This window comes from Rhineura floridana, chromosome 9 (genome assembly GCF_030035675.1).
Source record: "Rhineura floridana isolate rRhiFlo1 chromosome 9, rRhiFlo1.hap2, whole genome shotgun sequence".
Classification (NCBI taxonomy): domain Eukaryota; kingdom Metazoa; phylum Chordata; class Lepidosauria; order Squamata; family Rhineuridae; genus Rhineura; species Rhineura floridana.
This window is the reverse complement of record NC_084488.1, coordinates 16369246-16390464: the sequence shown is the minus strand read 5'-3', so window position 1 is coordinate 16390464 and position 21219 is coordinate 16369246. Positions and strand designations below refer to the sequence as shown.

Below are 21219 nucleotides of genomic sequence, written 5' to 3'. Positions count from 1 at the left end.
ACTTTCAAGATTCGTGTCTTTCCAAGGCGGCTTACAAACAATGCCATAAACATAAAAATGTATTATATAATAATGTTACATTTCAGCATATTAAATCTAATTCCTTTATGCTTTTTCTCCCATTTCCCTTACCACTTACACATAACAATACAGATGACAAGCCATCCTGGGGTGAGAGAACTCATCCCAGAGTTGTTTGATTACCTGCATGGGTTCTGGGTTCATTTGGTTCAAGTTATATTATCTGGACAGATAAATACCTGAAGACAGTTGGACCTGTTTGGATGTTGAAGCGAGTGTCTTGTGCCAACTGGCCATTAGCAGAACCTCAGCTAAGTAAGGAACAGAATTGACCGACACTCTTTTTCTATCCAACAATATCAAAGCAAAGTAGAATTTCCTTAGTTACAAACAAGCTTTTCCTTGTTCACATCAGACAGGGGAAAAACAGACATTATCTAACAATCAACCATCAGCAGGAGGCAAGGAGGAAAGGAGCTCAGGTTAAAGAAAAGGGGGAACTGTATATATCTCTCTTGCAAATTGTAAAAATCACAGTGTCCTGAAAGTTGATGTTTTATAGTGGGGAAAATCTATCTTCGCTCATTTGGTTTCCCACTGTTTCTCTGACCTTTCTCTGTTAGAGTGGTAGCAGGAGACAAAAAGGAAGTTGTTTTATTCCTTGTGAGACACTTAGCTGCTAAACACTGTGAATGTGAAAAGACTCATCCAATAGTTCTTCAGATTCCATTGAGAAAAATTTTCTGAACAGACATTTGATAATAGAAAAAAGAAGCAGCACCACATTAGTCAAAGAATGATTAGAAGAGCGAAGATACAGCTAAGATTATTACTGCACTTCTGGCTTTTTTTTAGGAGGCAAGGACTGGTTCACCCATGAATGTCCATTGCTTGATTATCACAGTATTAGATTATTGGTGTGAGAACCTCTGAAGGCATCTTGTACTGAATCAAAGCATAGGTCCACCTACCAGAGCTTGGAAAAGTTACTTTTTTGAACTACAACTCCCATCAGCCCCAGCCAGCATGGCCACTGGATTGGGCTGATGGGAGTTGTAGTTCAAAAAAGTAACTTTTCCAAGCTCTGCACCTAGCCCACTACTGCCTACTTTGACAGACAGTCTCTTCATGGTCTTGGATGGGTTTTCCACCCAGCTTGAGTACCTGATACCTACTTAACTGAAGAAGCTAGGGACTGAACCTGGGACCTTCAAGATGCAAAGCATGCGCTCGACCACTGAACTATGTGTGAATGAATCATCAATCATACTTCTAATGCATTCAGATCATCTGACCAATGTTCAAATAGAACATTCAAGTCAGGTGCAATATGTTTCAATGCTGGAGTTTTTCTACATGTTCTGTTCCCAGTAATCAAGCATACAGTAATTAAGGGCAATTTCAAAATTACAAAGAGGAATATATGGACTGTATACTCAAGAGGTTGTTACAAGCCAATCCAAGATCCCTAACAAATGATCCATGTGTTTTCAAATGCATTTGTTGCATATGCACTTTATATTGTTTAGGTGAAAAACCTGAAACATCTTAGGTGTGCACCTAAAACAGTATTTAATGTTTAATGAAGTGACCTTGAAAAGGGTGATGTAAAAGCATGTGTAAATCAGCTATTTAAGATGAGAAAGTTACACTCTGCTCTACTGCGGTCATTGTTAATCTTGTCTACTCTCATTATGTTCTCTTGCTCCCATAGAGATCCAAACACAGAGTTCACCGGGGCCATGAATATCACCAAGTCCAACTCCCAGATTGTATCAGGAAGTCAGAGCAGGAAACGCATGTTACAGTGAACATGTTGATACCACCATAAAATACAGTAAATATTGTGTGTTTGATGAGCCCCCCAAAATACCACACACCATCCCATCTATAATGGCCTGTTGAAGAAACTACTGTATGGTTGTCAGACCATGAGACTCAGGGAGTGGAGCCCAGGTTTCTCATGTTGAGTAGATATGGGACAGAACCTGTGGAAACTAGTGGATCAGGATTGGTGCCTAGTGTCACTTGACTGAGCAAAGGCTGGGGCTTGAACTTTCAGGAATCAGGTGGATCAGGATACAACTGTAAAATCTCTGAGTTCATTTCTGATTCTATTTAGGAGACATACTTGATGAATCCTGGAATAAACAAACATTGCGTTGCAGATATACCTGCACACACATCCGTTCTGGAATGTACAATTTGATGTACAGTGAAGCCAGTTGTGGAAAATAATGCCAAACAACAGCTGAGATCTAAACTGCTTAGAGGGATGTCCATACTTGAACGGGAAACATCATGTATATTAAGACAGTTTTTGACAATAACACAGTTGCAATGCACAAGCAATTATCTGGATATGCTGAACAAAAACCACAATCAACTATGGCAGATAAATGTCCCAAATTTAATGCAATGCAATACAAAGGCAAACAATATCCATAAGATAAAGGGGAAAATTTCATACACCCCTAGGCTAAAATCTACCAGCCCTGAAGGAAAGCAGAAATTGAGTCTATATAAACTAGGGGCGTACAATACATTTTTTCTTGTTTTTTGTTACTTGTTCACTTTTTAAAATCTAATTCTTATTAAACTTATATCCTACCCTTCCTCCCAAAGGGAGCCCAGGGAAGCAAACAATGGATGGGGTTACACTCCCCCTGAAGGAACAGGTTGGGGGTTCTTCTCGACTCTTCCCTGTCTCTCGAGGCCCAAGTGGCCTCGGTGGCACGGAATGCGTTTTACCATCTTTGTCTGGTAGCCCAACTACGCCCCTATCTGGACAGGGACGACCTCGCCTCCGTTGTTCACGCTCTGGTAACTTCAAGATTGGATTACTGTAATGCGCTCTATGTAGGGCTGCCCCTGAAGACAATTCGGAAGCTTCAGCTGGTGCAGAATGCAGCTGCCAGACTACTGACGAGGACCAGTCGGTCTTCGCATATAACACCTGTCTTGGCGCGTCTGCACTGGCTTCCTATTTGCTTCCGGGCGAGATTCAAGGTGCTGGTTCTTACCTATAAAGCCTTACACGGCGTGGGACCTCAATACCTTGTGGAACGCCTCTCTCGATACGAACCTACCCGTTCACTTCGTTCAGAATCGGTACCAACCCATCGGGAAGCCCGGAGGGTGGTTACTAGATCTAGGGCCTTTTCTGTGGTGGCCCCTGAGTTGTGGAACAGCCTCCCCGAAGAGGTACGCCTGGCGCCTACACTTTTATCTTTTCGGCGCCAGGTAAAGACCTTTTTATGCTCCCGGGCATTTTAATTTTCTTAACCATTTTAATCTTTTAATCTGTATTTTTAATTTTTGCCGTATTGTGTTTTTGTAGTGTTTTTTGTTGTTTGTTTGTATATGTTTTTATGATTTTTATTATGATATATTGTATTTTATCTTGTTTGTTCACCGCCCTGAGAGCTATTCTGCTAAGGGCGGTATATAAATTGAAATAATAAATAAATAAACAAGTGATAAAACAATAAAAATATCTTTTCAAAAAAAATCTTAAGAACAATACAACTTTAAAAACATCTTTAAAACAATTCCAATACAGATGTGGATTGGGATTGGGTCTCTATTTAAAAGGCTAATTGAAAGAGGAAGGTCTTCAGCAGGTGCTGAAAAGACAATAGAAATGGCACCTGTCTATTATTTAAGGGGGGTCAATTCCAAAGGGAAGGTGCCACAACTAAAGGTCCATTTCCTATGTTGTGCAGAACGGACCTTCTGATAAACGGTATCTGCAGGAGGCCCTCACCTGCAGAGCGCAGTAATCGACTGGATATATAAGGGGTAAAACTATCTTTCAGGTATCCTGGTCCCAAGCTGTATAGAGTTTTATACACCAAAACCAGCACCTTAATCTTAGCCTGGTAAATAACTTGTTTTGTTACACATTTAATTTTCATTTGTTTCATTATCCATCCATTTTCATTCATTTTTATTAGACACATTTTCTTCTTCGTACACACACACACACACACACACACACACACTTTTTTGCCACCAGCTATGGAGGCAGCAGTGCTGACCTGGCTCCTCTTGGTAGCTGACATTTTCCTTCCAGAATGCCCAAGATATCATTCTGAAGGCATTTTAGGGAAAATGGCAGCAACTACAAAAGAATGGTGTCCTCTGCCCCCCACTATTCCCTCCCAAAATGCCTTGGCACAGTACAACTTCTAGGCATTATGGAGGAGGGGGAGGGTGGCTGCCAGAAGAAGCCCCCAAACTCAGCTTCTGTTGCTCCCCCACTTCAAATGGGAACGAAATGAGTAACTAAATGGTATGAATGGAAGTCCCGAGTAGGAATTTTATTCACAACTATTTGTTACTCTGAGCATTTTAAAAGAACAAATTAAATTGAATGGACAATATTAGGTTCAAATTTTCACTTGTTTTCACAAAATAAATTTACACTTTATTTTCACCAAATAAATGCACATTCCTAATGTGAATTCCATTGTGAAGTGATCTCAAAAGATCACCTTGAAATAGGCAAAATGGTAATATAAGACAACCTACTTCTTTTCATCACCTCACTTCTCTTTCCTTTTGTATTCTATAAACGTGCAGTGGTGTATTTTACCCAGCTCTTGATGTGTTTCCATATCAATGCACTCCCAAATAAACCTTCAAGGTTAAGCAAACAAAATATGTACATAGAACTGTGAAGCAATTCAAAAAATAATAATGAAGAAATAGATTTAATTTTTTTTAATTTTACTTATTGATTTTGCTGACAGAAAAAAATCAATACAGTAGAAGTGTACAGACTTTGAAGTTTGATAATATATTCTTAATACAAGAAAGTGGTCAAAACTTCTACCGTATCATAGATTCCACCACCTGAGAATGATTACCAAAAGTGGACAAACCACCAGTTTTTTTAAAAAAAAAAATAGCAAGGAACAAGTGTGCCTTAATACAAAAGGGAAAAATGCATATTGATCAATAAGGAAGGGTATAATCAAGTGAAAGTTAAACATGTTTAAGTTTCAGTGCTTTCAATGTGACAGTTAAGGGCATGTTTTTAATGCCTCTCCCTGAAATTAAGAGAACTTAAAAGCCCTTAACTTTGGCAAGATTGTGCCCCCAAAATGTGATCTTTAACACTGGATTTTGAATATCAGAAAAGGCATATTGTGAAGTCAAGTAATTGTATATGTATACCATTTTTAATGAATGTGACATAATATTCTCATATAAATATATCAGATATAAACCAGCAATCTGAATAAAGTAAATTTACGGCTTATGGTTAAGCAACGAGTCAAAACCCCTGAAACAGCCATTAATACTGAAAATACCCTTGCTTCTCCCATGGATGATGGAAATGTTTGATCTGAATGAGACAATTAGGAAAAAGTATAATCAGCCTCCTTCCATCATCTCACAAATCAATACTTTTAACTTTCATATATGTTCAAATATAATCTTTAATCTCTTGGCTACAATATATATATATATATATATATATATATAGTCTTTGAATTTTTATGACATGTTAAGCTTAACAAGGACTAGGAATGCACAGAGGGTGCCCGTATCATGCATATTCCCTTTTAATTAAACTGAAACCCTCTCATCTTGTAATGCAGTTTCAATTGGGGAAAAGCCTTTTTTTATTCCATAACGATAACCTTCCCAACTTCATAAATAAACCAAGACTTAGCAATCACACATATTTAAATACATACATTTCGGCAGACAAATACTTGCTTTTTCAGTTTACTGACAGGGAAATTAACAGTTTCCCCTCCTCCCATACATTGCCTTTGAATAACTTCCTCAGCAAACCCAGAGGGTCCAATCTATGTTTTCTCAACCAACATTTCTAAATGATGGGATTTCTTCTGATTTCTCAGAATCCGTTCTGAGGTATAGATACCATTTTTCTTTGTTGATCTAGCACATGCTTAAGGGATTTATTTATCTACAGAGCACAGCTATTTTCTTACTTCAAGCATTTTAAACTCACCTCCACCCTCCATTTCTTCCCCAGTTACTAACTAAAGCACTCACGGGGATGAAATTCTTTGACAACATTCCAGTCTTCTTAAAGGCAGATTGAAGGGGGAGACATGCCTTCCTCTCCAGTTGATAGTCCTATGTAAGATGTGATGCTGTTTGTCCACAGTTGACCACTTCATCTTACACAAACCTTTCTCACATCCCTTCGGATCTCTTGAATCAGTTGACTGCTTTTCCCAACACACCATCATCCCAAGAGGTAATCTGAATTTGTCATTTGCACATTTTTTAAATTTTGTTAAAAAATAAGAATGCTTCAGAAGCCAACTTGAAAAATATGAGCTTTTGCCTTACATGTCTTTTGAGCTCTGCAGTGACCCTGCCTCTTAGGAATCGATTTTAGTATGATATTGATGAACAGGGTCACATGTCTTTTTATGATCCAACATACACTAAGAGTTGGAGCTTCATTCATAAATATTTCACTTACGAGCACATACATTCATTTTACACGATTCCTCAATGTGGCCAGGGCACTGCGTAGTCTGCACTGTATCCACCTATAAAAAATACAAAAATATATGTCTGCTTACCAGGATGTGAGCAGGGTTTAGCTAACCTACTCTTATCACAATGGATTTCATTTCTTAGGAGAGATTTATGTCTCCACACCCTTAAATCTATTATACTCCATTAGATTTGGATTGTACATAGTCATAACATTGCATGGAACTCGGTTTGAAGATGTCACCTTAAAACAGAAAATAGAATCCAGGTCCAGGTTTATTTAATTAAAAACATACTAAATTTTGTCTCTTTTTCTCGGGCAGTTTTATCATTACTTGGATTTCGCCTGAATTTTTTTTTCAGTTAGTCCTTAAAAGCGTAGCTTTTTTTGTCCTGAAAAGGAAAAAAAATCATGTTGCAGTAGATTACTAAATTGTCAGTTTTCTAAGTAAGTGAAATCTAGCATTGAAATAAAGAGGCCAGATGAAATTCATCATAAGCATCAATGCAATTTATGGTAGCACTAGATACTATGGAGGAAGCGAGGCTATCACCAAAACCAGCAACCCCATGTCTCTGCTTCTTGACAAAATATGCAATGCAAAACGCTTGTGTTGCAGTGTTCCAAAACTCTGGTGAAATGCATTGGGGCCTGAAAAACTCACAGTGCAATCTCATCAAATCATGTGTTATGCTTTACCAGCTGTTCCAGAGGGTACAGTCCTATAGACGCAAAGTTGTAAATCCCATTGAATTCAATGACACTTACTTCTAAGCAGATGTGAATAGGACTGGCACTGTTAGAGAGGTCAGGAAGAGGAGGCATGGAGCTGTTGTTTTCAGTCCCAGCATGCATCTTACATTTTACTTCAAATTCCAACCTTAGCATGCAGCCAGCGGTTGGTTCCAGGTCACAGTGAGAAAGCTTGCTCTGGGTCTGTACCTCAGGAATGGCAGGTTGCTTTGGGTCTTGAAGAGGTAGGGGGTTGCTTCTGTATTAGGACCATTGGCCCCAAGGTGAATGCATGGAGAGGCTAGCCAATGGGATCTGTGTGCACACCAACCTTGTAATGGGAATTAACAATCCCTCAAAGAAAAGACAAAATGAGCCACTGCTCAGCAAAACAGAATTGAACATTTCTAGGATACTGGCCTCTATCTGGAGATGTGCATGGTTATGTCCATGGATGTAGAAGGGCTTTGATTTTTTCTCTTCCTGACAGCAACTCCTCTCTTCCTGCCCACACATCCTGCATCATAATAAAATGTATTTTATACACCAGCGAGATTCAAAAGCAATTTGCTATGTGGCATGGGGTGGGGTGCCCTGAGGGAAGAAAATACTTTCCTAACTTAAGACCTGAGATGCCTTAATAGTGCAGTCTTAGACATATCTTTTCAGAATCCCCTTGACCCCAGGTTGGCTGCAGCTTCCAGGCGTGCTATAGGGTTCTGCCCTGACATAACATGTGAAATGCTGGGATGAAACAAGAGCAAAAAGAACATTCCCTTTACACTTCTCTAATCATTCCTCTGAAGATGTTTTTAAAAATACAAAGCAAAGAGAAACTTATGCATAATATTGAAATATAACATGTTCTTAAAGAATACATTGTTCAAGACCACCCTTAATATCAGAGCCATCTCCATAGGGTGGAAAGATCATGTATTTGCTGGCGGAGGCGGGGGGGGGCGAATTATCAAAGGGCCTAATCAGGAGGGTAGTCAGCTGGGGTTGCGGGGAGTCATAGACTCTTCACTGTTTTGGGAGCCAGGTCTCAGACATGTCCCTATGTATGAGTCAATCATCATAAAAGGGGAGTGTGTTAGCCATTGAGAATTATCCTTGTCCTTCCCTGCTGATTGGAGCTAATCAGAGTTAAAGGAGGTTAGTCAGGTATTCAGAAGACTTTTCTCACTGGCTAACACACAGCCTTCCCTTTCATGATGATTGGCTCCAAGGCATGTAGTGGAGTGTGGACAGAGGCAACACAGATGAGGGTAAATGGAAAAGGGGGTGTGGCTGTGAGGGGAATGGTGTAGCTATCCTGGAGGGACCATGAACTTCTGAATTTGCCATTACACGATGGGGCCTGCTGTTCCAGTAGTGCTGCTGTTCCCACTTTGCAAAGAGTACTCAAAAAGGCCAGAGCTCCAGAGGCAGAGTGAGAAAATTCTCAGTTTGCATGCCGCCCTCTTCCAAGTTAAGGAGACCCACTTGGGTACCTTGCCTCCAAGGAACCCCAGGATCTTTTGAAGGTGGGTGGGCAGGGTTAAAACAGTCCAATATTCAAAGGTATTCCAAATGTCCTGAAAGGATACAGTTTGTGAACAGTAGAAGTACTAGAAGCTCACTTTCAACCTCTCTCTCTGCACACATCAGATCTCAGTTTAGCTTGCCTTGCCTTGTCTTTCCACACCTAAACTCTGCTCCCAATGCATAGCAAACAAGCCATGTGCTGGGTCCTAAAGATGCACTTCTCCATCATCGATGAGCCTCCCTTGACCACAACAGCAAGTCACTGGGGCTTTAGTCCCTTCTGCTTCACCTCATTCAGGGGTCCCTGCTTAACCCTTCAGCTGCCTCCCCTCATCCCCAAATAAAATATCTTGGAGCAATAATGGTTTAAAATACAAAACAACAGTTCATCCCCTAGAAACATTAACATTACAGGCCACCTCATTCAAGCAAGTTACACCGCTGAGTTCCGTTAGAGAGTTTCCCAAGCATTTATTTTACTAATTGCAATGGTTTGTTTTGCCCAAATGACTCCAACTCCCATGTTGTCTGCAATGATGCCACAGGGTTCTCCTAATCCATAAAATATCCACACAATTTACTCACATCCCAAGAAAAACTGTATAGCACCTCAGAGGGCTTAACTACAATAAAATGGGTTTTATACCCATTTAACTGCCATGCCCTCTCCAGAGGATACTGAGAACTGTGTCTGGGTGAGCTGTGGAGAATTCTCACTTAGATGCCTTCCCAGGCCCTTCACAGAGCTGCAGTTCCCATGGAATGACTTCATCCAGATGATCTGTTTAGTAAGCATTCATCTTGATTTGCTTGCACAAAATTCATGTGGAGGTTAGACAATGCCCGGTCTTTATTAAACATTAATTCAGATTTGTTATGCTGGGAGGTTATACAAGAATGAGCATTTATCTCAGGCAGGAGGTCAGGTCTTCTGCTCCCCTAGTGCATTCACTACAGGAATACCCCGCTATACGGACCTTCACCTTACGGACACTCGCAAGTATGGACATATTTACAGTAGCACCATTCCCGTTTATGTACGCTCGCTTCGCAAGAACGGACACTTAACGGCATGACGCCACCACCCAATCAGTTTCCAACTACAAACTTTTTCTTAAAATAAGGCCTACTGTGTTTATTTTAGTTATAAATGCGTTATTTACATCAGTTATGCCCGTATATGATGATTGCAGTGCAGTATATGCATCAATAAGTGAAAAAAGGTAGTGCTTCACTTTAAGTACATTTTTGGTTTACGTACTCGCTCTGGACCCATTGCGTACGTTAATGCGAGGTATTCCTGTATAGCTGCCCAATTTCTCTGCTTTTTAAAGTTTGATAGAAATATCTGTGGGCTATAGGCTATGGGCTATTCTATAGGCTATGGGCTATAGGCTATGGGCTATTCTTAAACAGTAAGGTTTTTTTGTGTGTGTATTAGTGAATTTCTCTGCTTTTTAATCCTGGAGGTAAGATATTGGATTCTGTGCAAGTTTGCTGAGAATGGATTGATCATTTGTATGCTTACTGAGTTCAGTGGGATTTACTTTCCTGGAATCATGCTTAGGATAGGTGAAACTGACCACAGGGGATGGGGAGGAAGGGCAGAGTGGAAGAGGAGGAGGGGAACAGGCTGGGGGGAGGGGAGGGCAGGTTTGATCATTTGCATGTTTATTGAGTTCAGTGGGATTTACTTCTGTGCAGTCACGCTTAGGATAGGTAAAACTGACCATGGGGGAGGGGGAGGGCTGGAGTGGGCAGGGGAGGAGGAAGAAGGAAGATGGGAGGGGAGGAAGAAGGGAGGAGGAAGGGAGAGGAGAGGGGAAGGAGGGGAAAGGCAGGTGTGATCATTTGCATTCTTACTGAGTTCAATGGGATTTACTCAGGTGCAATCATTGTTAGGATAGGTAAAACTGACCATGGGGGAGGAGGAGGGGAGGCAAGAGTGGAGGGGAAGAAAGAGGAGGGGGAAGGAGGGGACTGGAAGATGGGATAGGAGGGAGGAGGTTGAGAGGACAGGTTTGATCATTTGCATGCTTTCTGAGTTCAGTGGGATTTACTACTGTGCAATCATGCTTAGGATAGGTGAAAGTGACCTAGGGAGGGGCAGGGAGGGGAGGAGGAGGGTGGGGAGGGGAGATAGGAAAGGGGAGGGGAGACGGAGGGGAGGGAATTGGGTGGGAGGGCACTGGGCAGAATCCCCTTTCCTTTCCAAAAGGAAAATCTTGTGAACAGTATCATTGTTTTTCAGTGTTTCCCCATCTTTTTATTCTATAGCAGGCACATGTAGCCTCCCACACAAATTTAAACAAAAGCTATCATTGGCAAAATCCACATCAGACCTTTACTTTACTTTAGACAGTCATGGTGTCTCTCAAAGAATCCTGGGAAGTGTAGTTAGTGAAGGGTGCTGAAAGTTGGTAGGAGATGTCCTGTTCCTCTCACAGACCTTCAGTCAGGGCAGCTGACTGTTAAACCACTCTGGCCACTGGAGTTCTGTCAGGGGAATAGGAGTCTCCTCCCAGCAATCTTCACATACTACACTTCCCAGGATTCTTTGGGGGAAGCCATGACTTTCTAAAGTGAAATAAACGTCTGGTGTGGGTGTGGCCCCCTGATTAGTCAAGCCAAGCAGCTGTGAGTCTGGTTTTTAGAACATTGACAGCTGGTTCTTACTGAGCATGCCTGGCCTTATCATTAACTTCAATGCTAAATTTCTTAAATTAATAAAAAATCAGCCAGACATTTTTTTTAACTTTTAAACTGCAGAAGATGAAGGTCAGAGTATGGGGCAAGGTCAGTAATAGGAATATAGGTACTCTGTGAGCATGGCTGATTTTTAATTAATTCCAACAGATTATGAGAACTCTGACAGAAAAAAGTCCAAAAGGGGTGTTGTTTTTCTCTCTCTCTTTTTACACTTTGAACTCTTGATTCTGACTGTTTTGTGTATCGCCATGCAAATTTAGAGGGTTGCTAAGCAAGCATTTCTGAGTTCAGGGCTATACGTTTTGTAAGGTTTTGTTTTGAAATGAGCTTATGGGAAGCATCAGAATGGCATGAGGGGTATTTTCAATTTCACATTGCGGAATGCTAAAAATCTATGCTGGCTATAGTATACAGCCACTCTTGTGGCTGTATAAATATCTGTTGGCTATAGGTATGCTCTTAAACCACAAGGGTTTGTTTGTTTGTTTTTGCCTATTAGTGAATATATACTAAGCTTCTTAGGCACATGAAACTAGTGGCATGGATTTTTGGTTCCAGGTCTGTATATTTCATTGTAGTGCTATTGATGTCAACAGGGCCGTTCTCCTAGCCTGGAAAGCTCTGACAACTGCAGCATTTAACTGTTCTCATGTTCAGATAACTTCTTACATTTTTAAGAGCCATGCTGGATACGACTAAAGTTTTGTCTAGTTTCCAGCAGTGGCCAGCCAGGTGCTCTTCAGAAACCCAGCAGCAGAGCTCTCCAGCGCCCAGTATTCAATGGCATGTTGCCTCTGAAACGGAAGGCTCCATTTTGCTGTGATAGTCATTTGTAGGCCTATGCTCCATGAATTTGCAAACAAAACAAAACAGGATTCAGGTTGCACAGATGCACAGTCAGCACACACGTAGACTCTGTGGGCAAGGTTTGTTCCCTCCAGGGTGCTCAGGAAGGCAGGGCATACTGCTGAAATATCACTTCTTCCTCTGCATATTGATTATACCCTGCTTCAAGTCATCTGAGACTGGCTCTCTGCACCCATCTCCATCCGGTAATATAATCATAGCCCTTTTCTTCTCATTACATTAAACCTGGGGGAGGGGAGGGGGATGGCAAACATGAGCCTGTTCCACACACTTCCTTCCTTTCCCTGCATTCAACTGATTGCACAGAAGGATGTATACAGATACCTCTTTGCATGCAGATGGGCTCTTTGCTTTCCTAGAGTTCTCAACCTCAAGACCCATGCATGCTAAGTCCCATTTAGAGAGTCAATTGAACGCATGCGGGAGCAGAATAACCGATGTAATCTCAGCATCTTTATACACATTCATTGTAACACATGAACAGGATTTTGTGTCTCATCTAGAAAATACAATTTTAAGAGTGTTCCTCCAAAAATGAGAAACTAACATCCCACCCCAAATATACCACATGGAATATATATGTTCTTGTACTCACAGTGCTATAGTTGGTGAGAAAAGATACATACAGCGTAATCCTATGGATGTTTGCTCAGACATAAGCATCACAGTGTTTGAACTGGTCTCAGAGATAGGATGTTTGGGCACAGTGCATTACAGCAGGATTATATCCTTAATGTGTCTGCTACTGTGTAAGACATATTAATGGGAGAAGTTCAGGGGCTGAACCCATGATTTATATGCAGAATGGATAAAGTTCAGTTCCTGAAATCTCTAGTTAAACCAGCCTCAGCTAGGTTGGTGTCATACCCAGTATGATCTTGCCCAGAGAGGAAGAGAATCAAGATCCCATGGTGGTCCCTAGCACAGATAGGTACCCTAGGGAATTAACAGCCCGTGAAGTATGGCTAAAGGCTCTTTTCCAACATACACTTCACCTGAGGAGGGTCCAGTAGTGGGGATCTCAGTGTCCCTTGTCAGGACTGCTATCCCAGCTCTAGACCCCCCCCCCAAAAAAATCACTTCCAGGTCTTCAGGATCAACAGTGATGACAGGGTTGGGCTGAAGCTCATGTCTAGCCCATTTAGCAGCTCAAGGCCTACCACCCATTATGGCCTACTCAGAAGGAGAAGGCACCAATGTGCTCCAGATCTGGGTCCTGTAAGAGGAAAAGCCATAATAAGATTCTATAAAAACTATCCATCCCTGCCTGCTCAGTGCTGGTACAACAGCTCCATGAGGTAGCACCTTATGGATCCTTGTTTCTGCTGCCTGTAACTTACCCTCTCAGGGGTGGCAGAAATGGGCAGCTGTAGGGCTGCTTCTTTATTTGAAACCTTGGAATAAACATTATAGGGTTATATTTACCTTATGTACCTCATCGTGTTTCGTAAGTTCATGCATTCAGTAGTAAGCATAGCTAAATCTGTTTGCCCACTTGTGATTTTAAGCATCATTTGGCTACTTCAAAGACAATAAACCTAAGCAACGTGTACTGTATATTTTTAACATTCTCTAGAGAACTGGGAGGCAATAAAATAAATGAGCTAGACTCCACAAAATGAGTTTCTTGTTAATGTGCAACAGATGTATTTTTTTACAATCATGTTCTTCAATTAAAAAAAAAGATAATCAAATTATAATTTAGCATGAGATTTCTTTTTAAAGGGTTTTTTTTTAAGGGGTTATCAGAAATCTACTAACCAAATGCTAAAGTAATTGAGGGGGGATGGTGTCCGGTGAAGAAACAAACCAATAAATAAGTCAAATATAGATCCATCTGAACCAGAAACAGACATCTATTTTTTTAAAAAAATTGAAGCAACTTTGAACATTCATTTTTAAAAGATGACTTTTAACTTTCTGTAAACAAACCGAGCTATCTCCACAGGAAAGTCCTTGGCAAATTTTGCTTCTCTAGAAAAAAAAAAATCAGATACAAAAAAGTACTGTAAAAAAATTAATTCCTAATAACTTTGATGCCCAGGAAAACACCCCATACTCACAAGCTCCTCCCCAAACTGGCAAGAAAAAAAATTAATGGTTGTGGACCTTTAATGGTGTAAAATACCTGTGGCTGCACGTTCTCATTGTTTAGATAGACTGCTTCTCCTCAGAAGCTGTTGTGTCCAAAATCAGGTGGCTTGCACCACTTCCCAATGTCTTGTCTCCCCCAGCAGTAATCAATGGCTGAATGCACTTTCCTGTGTTAGGCTGCATACACAGAACCAATTAGAATCTGCACTGGCGCCATTCTGCCTGACCTGTTGCCCTTACTAAGCATTTGAACAAGTTGGCAGCTGGCTTTTCTTCTACCATTTTGAAAGCAGGCTTCGTAATTCTATAGCACTAAAATGCAGGTGGTGAATCAACTAAACATTCTGTTATCTGTTGACAGTCCGATTTCTGACCAAGTGCTTTTCAACATAATCAGTTCATCCATCCATCAAGGTTTAAGGAACCGTGTGCTATATACATATGTGTGAACCAGCTATAAAAGTTTCAAAGTAAATGCTTTAATTAACACAACAATCAGCAGTGTGGTAATGATGGTATAATGATTGAATGTTAATTAATGTAGCCTGAAGCTATGTTGGAAAGCAAAGGATTAGTTTACCAAGGGCTAGAACTACTGTACAGCAGTGGATGTCTGTGTAATTGACATTCTTGTTCACTCAGGTTATTAAAACAGCCTAAAATTAAAACTTGCAGAATGATGACACAATGCACATAAAAGTGATTTTTAAAAATATTAGAAAGCACTACACCATGCTAAAACACTTGCAGTCAGCCAAAAAAAATTAAAATAAAAAAGCAAGGAAGAGAAACACGATTTGCAAGAATGACAGACCTCTTAAACCCAGGTACTCAACAACTGAACAGACTCAAAGAAGAAATTCCTAAGGGGAAACAGTTTGGTAGGGTGTCATCTCAGGTCTGCTAAAGTAAATGGAAATAACTATAGTAAAGCCAGGTTTCAGCCATTACTTTGCTTGAAAATCTGATCTTGTTGTGAAGAGAGAAGACCACAATTTATGTAACAACTGCAGATTTATACCATGGATGGGGAACCTGTGGTCTTTCAGACGTTGTTGGACTCCAGTTCCCATCATCCCTGATCACTGTCCATGTTGGCTGGGGCTGACGCAACAACATTTAGAGAGCCACAAAAAGGGATGGAGGAGATTCAATTCAGTTCACATTTAAAGCCAAATTTATCAAATTTTCACTTTCCAAAACGAAAAGAGAACCAAAACACAACCATCCGTTGGAATTCGTAATTATCCAAATTCTGCTGTGTAGTTCTCCAACCAAGCAATGCTTACAAAACATATATTACGGGAAAGGATGCACAAAATGAACATATTGGTGAAAATAACAAACAAAAATGCATTATAGGATGAGAACTTGTTTGCAAAAATGTGTACATTAGTCAAACTACATAAAAATGCCTTTATTAGGAGAAATTCACTCTAAAAAAGTTAAAGAATTTTCATGAGGTTTTTTTAAAAAAATGCAAACTGTTGCGGAAATGTAGAGAACTGAATTTAAGATTAGAAAAATGAGGAACTGAGAGAACTGATCAGATCATTCCATCTTTAGCAGCACACACACCTAATTGATTATGTGAAATTTACATTACCATAAATATTTTCAGTTAGATCATAAATGTTGCAAATGAGAGTATTTTCTTTAAATTCAGAATCAGTGAGTTGATTAGGTGCTCCTGAGCTATAAACATGGGTTCTGACACACTGGTGCATGGAGAGGGGAAGGATATGTACTCCTCTGCTCTCCCCCCCCCCAAATGCTGCCCCTGACACAATTCTAATACATCTAAAAATGATGCTCTGACATTCAGCATATCCTCCCACTCACAGTTATTTCACAGGTTCAGTGAGCTCTTGTTTCCAGTTGCATGATCTGTCTGCGTGTACATTTAAGAAAGCCTCAAAGCTTAAAACTATATGGTAGATAGGGCATGCTCTGAAACAAATTTTCATCATTGAGTCTAAATCCATGTGTTTGTTCTTGATTCTGGAAGTCATCTGTTGTGAATGCCACCTCCCTGCATGAGTACCAATGCTTTGATCTCTTCTCTGGACCATCCACATTAATGCAAATAATATGCTGAACACTTTAAAGACATTTTATGAACACTGTGAAACAGGATTTCTATTTGTGTTTTGATGTGCTTTTCCACTGCTTCAGATTCTGCAAGGAACAGCTGAAATTTTAGTCTGCCAGTTTCCATTGTCAAGAAAATAGTGGCTGGAGGTCAGGAATTGTCCATGAGGAGGGGGCATTTTCATGTGTTGTACCCATCTTCCTTTCTTAAGAGGCACACCCTTGACACCATGTAATGCCAAGTATTCTCAAGGGGCTTTTACAACTGCTGGTTGTTTGTGCCACTGCGGCTGAAATGACATTCAACTTGCCAATAATGCCCCCTCATTCATAAACTATAAAAAAGCTGCACCCCCCACAAAAAACCACTCTCTATAATCCTCCATATTGAGTGTCCAAAGTCATTCATAAGCAAGAAAAGTAATGCATGAGTTTAAAAAATGGGTTTCCAGTCTTACACAGATGTGACACCACTTGTCAGCACAGTGATGCCAGCTCATAAGGCCATTTCCTAGATTCTCAAATCCTGCACTCCGCTTCACCCACCCATCTTCCTCAATGGATGCAGGTGCATTGAGGAAGTAATGTATGAGCTGGCACATCTGTGAAAGGTGAAATTTCCCAGAGGTGATTTACATGAGTGAGCCAGGGCCAGTCCATGTTGTGTGCCAGTTTCCTTTCTATCATGAAGCAGCTTCACATTATGAGATGTACAGGCCAACCCACATTCACATCATTCTTTATGGTCCAAGGTTACAAACATATAATGCTATGCCATAAGGTCTTAATGGCCTCACTCTGCCACTGCAAAGAGTTCCAATGTTAAAAACAATACTGACCATTGATAAGGTACATTTAAAGTGTTTGATGTTCAAGAGGCTTGGCTGTGAGAGTGGGTCGCTTAAGGCAACCCAAAAGGTTTATGGTCAAATTAAGATTTGAACCAGCAACTTTTATCAATATTACACCAGCTGTCAAAGCTACACTGAATTCTATGAGACTCCTGACCTTGTTAATATGCTCAAGATCACACCCTACAGTAGTAGAGCACACAATTCTCATGGCCCAACTAGCTCCATCACATTCGATTGGTAGCCCAACTACGCCCCTATCTCTGCGGTGACGACCTCGCCTCAGTTGTTCACGCTCTAGTGACCTCTAGACTGGATTACTGTAATGCACTCTACGTGGGGCTGCCCTTGAAGACGGTTCGGAAACTCCAGCTAGTGCAAAACGCAGCAGCCTGACTGTTGACGAGGACCAATCGGTCCTCACATATTACACCTGTTCTGGCCCATTTGCACTGGTTGCCGATATGTTTCCGGGCCAGATTCAAGGTGCTGGTATTGACCTATAAAGCCTTACACGGTGTGGGCCCGCAATACCTGATGGAACGCCTCTCCCGCTATGAACCTACCCGTGCACTTCGTTCGACATCTAAAGCCCTCCTCCGAGTACCGACTCATCGAGAAGCTCGGAGGGTAATGACGAGATCTAGGGCCTTTTCGGTGGTGGCCCCCGAATTGTGGAATAGTCTCCCCGAGGAGGTACGCCTGGCGCCTACGTTGTTATCCTTTCGGCGCCAGGCCAAAACCTTCCTATTCTCCCAGGCATTTTAATTCATTTGTATGTATTTTAATGTTTTAATTACCTTAATTTTAGGTAGTGCTATTATGTATTTTGTATTTTTATATCTTGCGATTTTTGTTGATTATTGTTATTACTGTATGTTGTACACCGCCCAGGGAGCCATTGGCTAAGGGCGGTTTATAAATGAAATTAAATAAATAAATAAATAAATAGCTCTCCTGTGCAGCTGAGCTGCATCTGCCATAGCCAGGATCATGCTAGTTATCTGTTTGTTGAACAGCAGCACTTCTGTGTCAGTCTTCTTTCCAACCTAGAGTGCTCAAAGTGATGTATGTATAAAAAGGGTGCATGCAAAACCATGACAGAAGGAAGTCATGAAAAACAGATTTAAATCAAGCCAACAAAACAGCCTAAAATTGACCATGATCATTCGTAATCACCGGTTATTGGCAATCAATAACCCACCCTTGGAATGTGGCCCTTGGAATGTTGCCAGAAGGGAGTGCTGCTCTCATGCTGGAAAATGTTGCCACCCTTGACCCAGGCCATTGAGAGCTTCAAAGGCAACGACCATCACTATGAAATGAGCCTAGAAGCCAACTGGTGACCAACACACATGATCCAGCATTGGAGCCATATGGTACTTCCTTTCCATTTCTGTTAAGCAGATGACACATTCTGTCCAATCTGCAACTTCCTAATTGCGTTCAAGGCACAGCCCAACACAGGGCTGCACACTGGAGGCATTCTCCAGATGGCTTGAAAATGAAATTTTGCCACCAGATCCCACAGGAAAATAAGGTGCTGATAGCAAGCAGAACTACATTTGCCACATGCTAATGAGAAGCTGGAAGTCTGCACAGTAAGCAGCAATGTCCTTAAATGCCATTGCAGCTAGCATCACCCACAAGGCTCCTTTTAAAAGCATTTTAGCTAGATGTTTTCCGTGTTAGGAAAGTATTCCTGGCTGTTTGCTGTTCGGCTCTGCAATTCTAAACGTTTCCTTAAAACGGCAGTGATTTATATAAAGCCGTCACCTAGCTCCCAGTGAAGTGAAAACAAGAAAGCTGATGTTACAGGGCAAGATTGCCAAATAGAAAGTGACACAAATGTGTATATTTTTTTTAATGGAATTGCATAAAAGAGTGTTGTGTCAATTTCTGTAGCTATTTTATCAAGGAACCTAAGTGGCTAACTTATAACCAGCCCGGAATTGTATCTGCCACTGTAATTTGTTGCTGCATAAGGTCTTCATTGCATACATTCAAGGTCACAGGAGATTGCCAGGAAAGTGATTTTTCTGAGAAGTGCATTATTCATGGAACTAAATGATTTGTAAATATATTTAAAATAGGTTCATAAAAACCAGCACAAAGGTGATGCATTTATTATTACCAGACACTACCTTATTGCCCACTACCTTATGGGCATAGGATATTCTGATGGATGGTATCTCACTCATACCATACATGGAATACTTTTAAAAAAATATCAAGATGCAGCGTAGCCATCCTCTGGGACATTCTCCTGCAGAAGCATCAATGAATGAATGGGAGCTTGCATAGGAGAACTTACTAGTCAGGGATGGCCCTACTGTTAAGCAGAACAAAAAGCTGCTTCAGGTGGCAGATCTGGGGTACCCTTGAAAAGCAGCAAATAATTAGTTATTTGATTTATTGTATGGAGGGGAAACTTCCTACTGGTGTAGAAATCATATATCGAACAGATGGAAAGCTTTTTAATCTCAGTAGGCTGAAAGCAAAAAGTAAGGTAATGTCAACCTCTGTCATAGAACTTTAATATGCCGATGATAATGTAGTCTCTGCACATTCAGAGAAAGATCTTCAAACTATCCTAAAAGTCTTCGCAGAAGCATATGGAAAACTTGGGCTCTCACTTAATATTAAAAAAACCAAAGTGCTTCATCAACAGGTGCAAACTAGTCCCTCTGTAGCACCATCAATCCAGCTTAATGGTGTGATGTTGGAGAATGTTGACCACTTCCCCTATCTCGGCAGCCATATCTCTGTAAAAGCTGACATCGATGCTGAAATTCAACATCGTCTGAGCTCTGCGAGTGCCGCATTCTCCTGAATGAGGTGTAGAGTGTTCGAGGATCGGAATATTCGCAGGGAGACCAAAATGCTTATTTACAAAGCCATTGTACTACCAACCTTACTGTATGCCTGTGAAACATGGACCATTTATAAACACCACTCCCAACTTCTTGAAACATTCCACCAAAGCTGCCTCCGAAAAATTCTGCAAATTACTTGGGAAGACAGACGGACTAATGTTAGCGTTTTGGAAGAAGCAATGACTACCAGTGTTGAAACAATGATCTTTCAACATCAACTTCGCTGGATCGGCCATGTTGTTCGAATGCCTAATCGCTGTCTTCTAAAACAGCTACTTTACTTCCAACTTAAGGATGGAAAACGGAACATCGGTGGACAGCAAAAGAGGTTTAAAGATGTTCTTAAACTGAATGTAAAAAAATGTAACATGAACGGTGCTGTGGATTTAGAAGAAGCACGAATACAGGGCGAAAGGGACAAACGAGCTAAGCGGAAGACACTTCAAACAAATCCTCACCGTGACCATCTTCCATCTGGAAACCTATGTCCTCACTGTGGGAAGCTGTGTGGATCCAGAATTGGCCTCCACAGTCACTTACGGACGCACTTCTAAGACCTTATCTTGGAAGACAATCTTACTTGGCCACGAGTGATCGCCAATGAATGAATGAATGAATGACTGCTGATTCAGCTACCCTTTTAAATGTGTGTGTATACATACATATACCCTTGGATGGTGGTGTTAACTCCAGGGCTTGGGTTGGGAAGGGCAATATATGCTGTAATGGCCACCAGCTTGGATGGCTTTAAAAGAAGATTAGACAAATTCATGGAGGACAGGGCTATCAATGGCTACTAGCCGTGATGGCTGTGCTGTGCCACCCTAGTCAGAGGCAGCATGCTTCTGAAAACCAGTTGCCGGAAGCCTCAGGAGGGGAGAGTGTTCTTGCACTCGGGTCCTGCTTGCGGGCTTCCCCCAAGCACCTGGTTGGCCACTGTGAGAACAGGATGCTGGTCTAG

General features: G+C 41.1%; 1 protein-coding gene across 6 annotated transcripts in view; it reads right to left on the bottom strand.

Moving 5' to 3' along the window:
* Positions 1 to 21219, bottom strand: part of PCDH7 (protocadherin 7) — a 551613-nt gene that overhangs the window by 463782 nt on the left and 66612 nt on the right. Inside the window, exons 2-3 of one of the 6 annotated variants that reach the window (XM_061584038.1) lie at positions 7664 to 7760; positions 6476 to 6563 (exon numbers count right to left, since the gene is read on the bottom strand). The exons of 2 other annotated variants lie outside the window; for them this stretch is intronic. In XM_061584038.1, coding sequence (XP_061440022.1) covers positions 7686 to 7760 — 75 coding nt within the window. In that variant the 3' untranslated portion in view covers positions 6476 to 6563; positions 7664 to 7685. Of the gene's footprint in view, positions 1 to 4850; positions 6904 to 7663; positions 7761 to 21219 lie in introns of those variants that run through there. 3 more of the 6 variants (XM_061584037.1, XM_061584036.1, XM_061584040.1) reach the window with 3 other exon arrangements.